The sequence below is a fragment of the Choloepus didactylus genome, chromosome 4 (genome assembly GCF_015220235.1).
Source record: "Choloepus didactylus isolate mChoDid1 chromosome 4, mChoDid1.pri, whole genome shotgun sequence".
Classification (NCBI taxonomy): Eukaryota; Metazoa; Chordata; class Mammalia; order Pilosa; family Megalonychidae; genus Choloepus; species Choloepus didactylus.
The window spans coordinates 100,048,272-100,056,403 of record NC_051310.1 but is presented as its reverse complement, the minus strand read 5'-3'; the positions used below and the strand labels follow the sequence as shown (position 1 = coordinate 100,056,403).

General features: G+C 49.9%; 1 protein-coding gene across 2 annotated transcripts; it reads right to left on the bottom strand.

The window, feature by feature from the left end:
- Nucleotides 1–1,058: 1,058 nt before the first annotated feature.
- On the bottom strand, nucleotides 1,059–7,634 carry CRABP1 (cellular retinoic acid binding protein 1). 2 transcript variants are annotated; one of them, XM_037833286.1, is made up of 4 exons: nucleotides 7,455–7,634; nucleotides 6,751–6,929; nucleotides 4,698–4,811; nucleotides 1,059–1,348 (listed from the first exon to the last, which is right to left on the bottom strand). In XM_037833286.1, the coding sequence occupies exons 1-4, from the start codon at nucleotides 7,522–7,524 to the stop codon at nucleotides 1,298–1,300; spliced, it is 414 nt and encodes a 137-aa protein (XP_037689214.1). In that variant the 5' UTR covers nucleotides 7,525–7,634; the 3' UTR covers nucleotides 1,059–1,297. The 2 variants fall into 2 exon arrangements, with proteins under 2 accessions (XP_037689214.1, XP_037689215.1); XM_037833287.1 differs by lacking the exon at nucleotides 7,455–7,634 and adding an exon at nucleotides 7,207–7,421.
- Nucleotides 7,635–8,132: the final 498 nt, after the last annotated feature.

Genomic DNA, 8,132 nt, shown 5'->3' with positions numbered 1-8,132 from the left:
CAGAGTGTGAGCTCTGAGTGTCTCCTGGCCTCATCCGTGCTGGAACACTGCTGTCAGCCAACTCTGGCCTGGCTCTGCCAAGAACCCACATGTCTAGGATGGCAAGGAGAGATGCCCAGAAATCCAGGCAGGCAACATAAATGAGGGCAGGGGCAATGGTGGGGTGGGTGGGGAGGCAGAGGGGACAAATTCCATTCAAGAAGGGGAAGCTGCCAAGCCAATGGTTACCCTGTGGGAATGTAAGTCCGGGGATGACAGATTTCCCCAGTTTTTTTTCTTAAGAAAATAGTTATCCAGATTTTTGTGTGAAAGCTCCAGATTTTTAAATTTAAAAGTTGGTGGCTGTGTGGGTTACTGTTCATTTGCAAGTTCAGATTCATTCTCTGCACTGCTACGCCCTGGGAGGCTGACCCTGTGGATGGTGCTCCCCTTCCCAGGCTCCCTTGCCCTCTAGATGCCAGTTGGGTTTGGTCAATTTGGCAGAATCAGTAGATCAGAGATTGAAAGATGGGAGGTCAAGATACTTATCCCCTCTTAATACTAAGCTCCCCCTCCCCCTCCACACATTGGGGCGATGGTTTGGCAGTGGCTGTGCTCCTCTAGGTACTCCCACAGCTCCCGCAGGGGGGCCCTTCTCCCAGGCTACAGCTCCCAAGGCCTGGTGGCCCCTCTTTCCCTTCCATCTTCAGACCTAGGGATGCTAATGGCTGCCCACATTGGTAGTCTGTGGGTGCCTCACCATCCTTTGTTGGTTCTTTTCTTCCTACCCAAGCTTGTATAAATAGTCCCTTCATTACCAGCCCTCTTCAAGTAACCCTTTTGAATGTGCGCTCTCTTTCCTGCTAGGAACTATGGATATACCAACGAATTCAATTGAAAAACAACACTGTGAGGTCCAAACCCACCTGGATTGTCGTCTGGGTCAGTCTGAGGGAGCCCAGTCTGTGATCACTGATGTATGCTGAAAGCACTACACAGACAACACAGTGCTAGGGACAGCAGGGACACAATAACCGCCTTGTTGAATGCAAGAGGCCATCCACAAAAGGGAACAGCCATGACATGTGTCCAACCACTTTAATGACTGATGAAACCATGCAAATGTCAAACTACAGAGCACCAGGGACATAAGAGGCACGAAGGCCTTGGGGTAAAACACTACAACATTGTCATGGGGAAAACAGGGGGTCATCTAATGCTGAAGGAGGGAGGGGAGGTCCACTAGCATCTTGGGTCTATGACATATTCCTTGGGGGAGCCTGCATCCCACCCCAAAGCGGGGACAAGCCAGCCGTCTTCACTCCCGAACATAAATTCTCGTGCAGACCACATCATCGGCGCCAAACGTCTGCAGAGGAGAAGAAAAGGAAAACCAGTCAGTGCAGATGCCTGTGCAAAAAATGTTTAAAGCATATCACTAATAAAGCCAGTTATTGCCCTATTAAAAACTCTTTGTAACAGACATTCAATTTCCTGTGTTGTGTGCTCATGCCAAGCGCTAAAGTTCTGGTTTTTTCCCTCTTTCCTTTTCCCCTTTCTTAAGCTCCATGTTGGCAGAGAGGCAACTGGAATATAGAATTATGTGCACTTTTCCTCTGCTTCTGGAACCAATGAATTGTGACATAAGAAATCATAGTTTCCTGGCTTTGGTTTTGCAATTAAACATAAAAGGAAGAGAATGGCATACTGGACATTTTTGAAGTGGTTCTGTCTCTCTTCAAATGCTTTCAAGAGAACAAGGGGTTTGGACAGCTGAAGCCCTGGGATCCAGAGCAGACCAACCAGAGGGGATTGCTTTGGAGTGGGAGAAGCACTGCTTTCCAGGAAGCAGCAGTCCAGCCTGGGAGGCAGGCTGAGATGTTGCATAAGTTATACTCAAACCATCTGCCAAGCTCAGGACATTGGTCTCAGCTTCAGAAGCACAGCATCCACACCTAGTCTGCAATTCACAAACTGGGTAAACATGGGCAAATCTCTTCCTCTGCTGGCCTGCAAGGGAGTTGAGGGAGTTGAGGAGTGGGATGGAAATGAATAAGATGAGCCCAAAGGCTCTTTCCAGCTAAAATCCTGACTTTTTTTTTTTTTTTTTTTTTTTTGCCATGGGGAGGGTGGAGCTGGACATTTCACTAGGAGAGGGAGGGCAGGCTTCGTTTCCTAGATGGAGGAGGACATTTTTCTACCGGCACAGAAATGATATTGCCCATAAATAAGCTGTCTCACTGGTTCTAAAAACTAGCAATTACTCAGGCTGCTCTCCTGGGTCTCTCACAGGCAGTTGGAAGAGAGAAAGCAATATGTATGTTAAAAAAATAAAGGCAAAACATTAAACTTTCCAGTCTATAGACCTGATTTGGGTATGTCTGTTGGTAGATGTGCATTCTTCTGCTGGAGAATCTCTACCTTTCAGATTCTCAAAGTGACTCAAGTGAGGTTAGAATCACTGGACTAAAAGCTTGGGTATCCTAGGATCTTTAGGCTCTCATCACTGGAGCCCTCGGTTGATCATAAGACACTTCTCAGAGAACATCTGCTAGGCATTAAACCAACATGTGTTTCGGGAAAATCCTTAGTCATCGGGGATTATCAAGGATGCAGAAGCTCATCACCAGCTTCTTTTCAAACTAGACTGATAACAGTTATACCTACTCCGGATACCCTCTCTGTCCTACTCTCCTTCCGTTAGCAAGGAATGCAGACAACTCTCTGTGCTGAGAAGTGAGGGTGGGGGGTTAGGGGTAGGGCACCGTAAATCCCCTCAGATGTCCAGCCCCCTCAGAACCATGTTAGCTTTCCAGACCTCTTTGAGCTCTTTGAGCCATGGTGAATCAATGGGATGCCAGAGTCTGGGGATTCAACTCTTTACCCAGGCTGTAATTACTAGAGCTATCTGACACCTTACCCAAGCCAGCAAATGTCTTCATTTCCAACCACATTTGAAATGGCCTTCTCAGCCTTCACACTATGCACAGAGATTGCCGAAAGAAACTATAGAACATCCTGGAATGGTTGAAGGAGTATACTCAGTTTTCAAAGGAAGGTGTCTTACAGCCTGGGGAGCAATTCACTGTTGGCGCTGGGAGAATTTATTTCAATTTAACTAGAATAATTTGTCTTTTGTTACATGGAGACAGTATGTCCCTAAGCTTTGGATTTATTAATGACAATAACCCTTGAAACAAAAGCCCACATTTCAGATTTCAAATGCCAAGAATAAATGCTTCCTTTGAGGCTTGTATATATGTATATATGTTTGCAGAGCCAGGGAAGGATGCTTGGATGGAATTGTAGTGGAGGTGGTTGGGATTTGGAAGAGGCAGGTCCTCCTAGCAGATTTTGGCCTATGACTCTGGCTGCTTGAGTACTATAGAGGTTAAAAAAATCACACTTTCTCACAGAGGAAACCAGTCCAACTTAACCCTTCGCTACGATGAAGAACTAAACTCATCTACCCTATACACCACCCCCCACCCCCGCTGTCTCTGGTACTAGGGAACCACATGAACTTTTTTCCTCCTAAATTTCAATGTCTCAGACTCAAATTGCTCCCCCAACCTCATCACTTATTCTTTCCCTGGAAACATTAACTCAGTTGCAAATTAAACCTGTTCTTTCTCTGTGAAAGGGGAAAGCATGTTAAATCATCCCAGGGAAGGGCGAGAGGAGAGCTCAAGCAGCCTCAGTTAAAGTGACAGAAACAGCTCAGTTTAGGGTCTTGTTGCAGTATAAACATGCAATTTCAGAACCCCTCATTCTACAATCAGGGGACGGGGCCTAGGAAAGGAAGAGCCACGCCCAGGTCACACAGAGAGTTCTTTCCTTCCACACCTCCAACCACACTCAGCAATGACATTCGCTAAGGGGAAGGCAGGCAGGGGGATGTTAACAAAACGCCTGATGCTAGAACAAAGGATATAATTTCCTGGTTACCCACTACAGCTTTTCCCTTCTCTAGTCTGGGGGTAAAAGGTGGTTGCAAGGAAAGCTCAGTTTGTTCTGAAACACAAAGGGAGAGTGATCTGGGGATGGTCCTCTCCTCCCAGCCTTCCTTTCCCCCCATACCTGAAAAGGGGGGTTTGATTAAACTACAGGGGTTTCTACCTTGGCCTCGCTGGTAAGTTTTGTTTGGCCACGGGTGTTTTAAAAATCTAAATCTAAATAACTTTAAGGTAGAGCTTGCATTCTTCCATTTTAAAGGCCCCACCCCTCTACTTTGTGTTTCCCTGCCATTTCCCAAATTAGCATTTGCCTGGGTCCTGAAGGCTATTAGAGTTTGTAGGTCTGAGGGTAAATTTTCTCTAAGGAGCTGAGTGGTAACGTGCTAAAATTTCTGAAAACTTTCCCAGCCAGCAAAATAGGGAACAAGAAGGGAAACAAAAATCCCTTCTGCATTGTGAACCCCGGGACCTCACAAAGCCCAAGCACTCTGAGCCTCGCTGGAAGGGGGGGTGGCTTAAAGCAAGTCACTGCCAGGATGTACTCCAGGTCTCTACCCTTCTGAGCCTCTCCTCTCTTGTGCCAACTGTTAACAATGATTTCTTCTGACCTAAACTGTCATCTCAGGCTTTCGGCTCAGATTTTAACCCAGGGCAAGTGGTATCTCTCCCTGAATGGGCGGCAGAAGACGACATGTTTGTGTGGTCCACCGCTGGCAGCATCTGGGGAATCGGGGGCTTGTTTCCGAGTCAAAGGGTGCTCACCAGGATGAGTTCATCATTGGCCAGCTCACGGGTCCAGTAGGTTTTGGGGCCATCCCCCTCGAGGAGAGTTTGTGTGCAGTGGATCTTGTTCTCATTCTCCCAAGTAGGTAAACTCTGTGGGCAGGCAAACCATTATGACATTAATTACAGCCTCCGCAGCGGGAGCAGAGACGACAATGAGCACCCGGAGAATAAATGCTATGCAGAGGAGCAACACATGGCCCCTGTCAGCAGGGCACTGAATCTTCTCTGCTGAGCCTTACAAAGCCCAAATTCAGAGCACTGATCACAGATTTTATGAGTTATAAATACACCTTGTATAAACACACATAAACAGAAACATGCATATTCTCCAAAGCAGTAAAGCCTTAGGCAAGATTCACTATCTAGGAATAAAATTTAGAGGGTGCAAGGGTTCATTTATATCAAAATGGACGGCTCCTTCGAGCAATGTGGATCTTAAAGGCAAAGAACTTCACATAAGAACCACAAATTTTAGAACAGTTATGACTCCATGTTTGTAACCACATCCACAGTTGGCAGATCAGGAGTGCGTTCACCGTATGGATTTTGGAAAACCAACTTCTTTTCGGTTTGCCCTCATTGACATAGGGCACAACCTGCTCTGATAAACCTGAGAGTCTGGCTCTGAGGATAAAAATGCTACCACTTTCCAGGTTATATCCCTCAGGAAAAAAAGCCAACCTGAAGGATTTTCATGTTGGCGGATGTGGGAGGCAGAGGGAAGGATTCTCTGCAGTTTTCCCCAGTGTCTGTAATGCACCACACAGCTGGGGGATGGGGGTGCATTAGACAGGGTGGTGGGGTGGCTAAATAAAGCTTCACTCTCCCAGCTAGCAGGTGAAACTTTTCTCTTTTTTTTAAAAACCAGAATGGCAGTAGCCACCGTAGGTGGGATATCCCCAAATTTCCTTAGACTCCCAGCCCTCTACTCTAACCATGCTGTCCTGCTCTGTTTTTGTTTGTTTGTTTGTTTGTTTCCAAAAATAAAGCAGTGACAGTGGCCTCAGATCCCACCAGTCTCCAAGTCTGAACATTATTTTCAGGCTACACCAATTCTGGGGCCAAATATTGCCGCATGGATCATGGTGCTCTTAGGGGCTGTGTCTCGGTCTCATTTCCAAGCCCAGTGCCCAGAGATTTCAAGTCTGCAGACTAGACAGGCACCACTCAGAAGACAATTTCATACTTTCTGGAATGTTATTACTTTTTACTTTTTTTAAACATTGGGGAAATGGAGGGAGACATTCTGTCACTTTTCAAATAAGTGGTAGCAGCAGCGATGATTTTTCCATCTGTCTTGAAAATACAGGGGTAATCAACCCTCCATCCAATTCCAGTGCTCGACCAAATCCATTTCCTGACCAGGCCAAAAAGAAAAGTACAAACCCGTTTTTTTTTTCAGTCCACTCCTTCATCCCTGGGGCCGATGTTCAGAGAAATACAAAACTCTTGCCATTAAGGACTAAAAGACAGGACTTAGTCTATTTCTCCACCCAGAACCTCCCTCGCATTTAGAAGGACTTCGCAGTTCCTTTAAGGAACTGGGCAGAATACCGGCGGTGAGAGGTTCCTAGAACCTTGGGGACTGCTGAAACTGGATTCAAGGCGTTCCCAGGAAGCCCGGGCACACGGGGGACGGGACGCGGGAGTTTCCACGCCACCTGCGACAGGAAACGTGGCAGCGGCGCGGCCCGGGAACCGGGCGGCAGCTCCAACCTCCTCCTCTCGTGGAGGGAGCCGCAGAGCGCTACAAAAGCCCCTGCTGGGAACGCGGCGCAACCGAGAGCCCGCGCTTTGCATGATTGCAGAGGGAAGGGGGTGCAAGGCTTTCTCCCGAGCCCAGGACAACCCGGTCGCACAAACCCTATATGCAATCAGCCCGTGGCACACGCCCTGCAAGGGAAGCGTACTGCAGGCTGCAAATGAAGACTTATAGATTTGCCCAGCAGCAGCAAAGGTGCAGGGGCTGCAGCGGGCGGTGGGCAGACAGCGGGGACCCTGGAATGCTGTCCGAGCTCTGGGGTCTCACCCTGCACTTGCGTCCATCCACGGTCTCCTCCTCGAAGCCTTCTCCGACCTTGAAGTTGATCTCAGTGGTGCGCACCGTGGTGGATGTCTTGATGTAGAACTGATCCCCATCCTGGCGGATCTCCACGTGCGGCTTGGACGCAGCCGCCACGGCCACCTTCCTCAGCATGGCGTTCACACCTGCGCCAGGAAGGCAAGTGTGCCTCGGGCTCGGGTCACAGGGCCTCGCCACCGGCCGGTCGCACTGGGACCGGCCCGGCCCTTCCCAAACCCTCTGACCATGGAGAGAGACCCTAAAATTGACCCACCCTCCCCCCTGCCTCACCCTGATTTTCGAGATGAGAAACTGAAGCCCAGATAGGATAAGTGGCTTTCCCTGAGTTCGTGCAGGGTCTGGTCTCAAACTGAGTCCCAAAATGTAATGTCTTTGACCCTCCTTAGACGCTGGTAATCTCACCTTACCGTAGTTTATCACGAGATAAAGGCCGAACCGTCGGGAAAGGTGCCGAGCATCCGATAAATGTTCGTTGGACGCGCGGGTCCCAGGCTCTCCTCGTCGTTCCGAGACCCGATGACCCTAGGGGTTCGCCCCCATCTATCGCCCCAAGGACTCCCTCCTGCCTGGGCGTCCCCAACGCCACCCGCTCCGGGCCCGGGAGCCCCGTCGCTTCTCTTAGCCCGAGCGCGCAGTTCGCGCCGTCTTACCCAGTGCCTTGAGTAGCTCGTCGAAATTCTCACTGCTGCGCATCTTCCAGGTACCGGCGAAGTTGGGCATGGTGGCGGCGGCAGCGGGAAGGCGGGCGGCACGGACAGATAGCTGCAGTGCAGCGGGCACACTCCGAGCTGCAAGGCGGAGACTGGCGCTCTGCGCCCGGCTGGGCTCGGCTGGAGTCACTAGGCGCGCACCCCCCGCCCCCACCCCTCTCCGGGCCCCGCCCCGCCAGCCCCGCCCTCCGCGGCCCCTACCCTGCGTGAGCCCAGCACTCCTCCCAACCGTACCCCGACTCCGTTTCTCTGCGCTGCAGCCTCCGGTGGTGCAAACCTGGCACCCACTTCCCTACAACTGGACTGCGGGGGGCGCCCTGCCCGCCAGCACCCACATCTTGCATTAAAGTGGGTGGTGGGAGAGAATTAGATGAGATAAGATTGTCCAGGAAAGGATAACTGTTGAAACTGGGCGGTGAGTATATATTTGAAAATATTAATAAAAAGTTAAAAGTGGGCAGTGGGGCCATTAGGGTATGGGAGCCACTTTCTCCCCACCCCAGTCGTGCTTTCTGGATGTGCCCAGCCGGTCCCCTCCCTTCCCTGTCCAAGATCCTATTCTGCATCCCTCTACACACTCGCAGGACTGATGGGAGCGAGTGGCGGGAAAGCCCCAAC

What these genes read in the sequence shown, in the direction of transcription:
- CRABP1 (XM_037833286.1), bottom strand. Translation starts at nt 7,524, where the DNA reads ATGCCCAACTTCGCCGGTACCTGGAAGATGCGCAGCAGTGAGAATTTC. An exon ending in TGGATGGACGCAAGTGCAGG is followed by an intron (nt 4,812 to 6,750) that starts GTGAGACCCCAG and finishes GCCTGCCCACAG; the next exon opens with AGTTTACCTACTTGGGAGAA. An exon ending in CCAATGATGAACTCATCCTG is followed by an intron (nt 1,349 to 4,697) that starts GTGAGCACCCTT and finishes TCTCCTCTGCAG; the next exon opens with ACGTTTGGCGCCGATGATGT.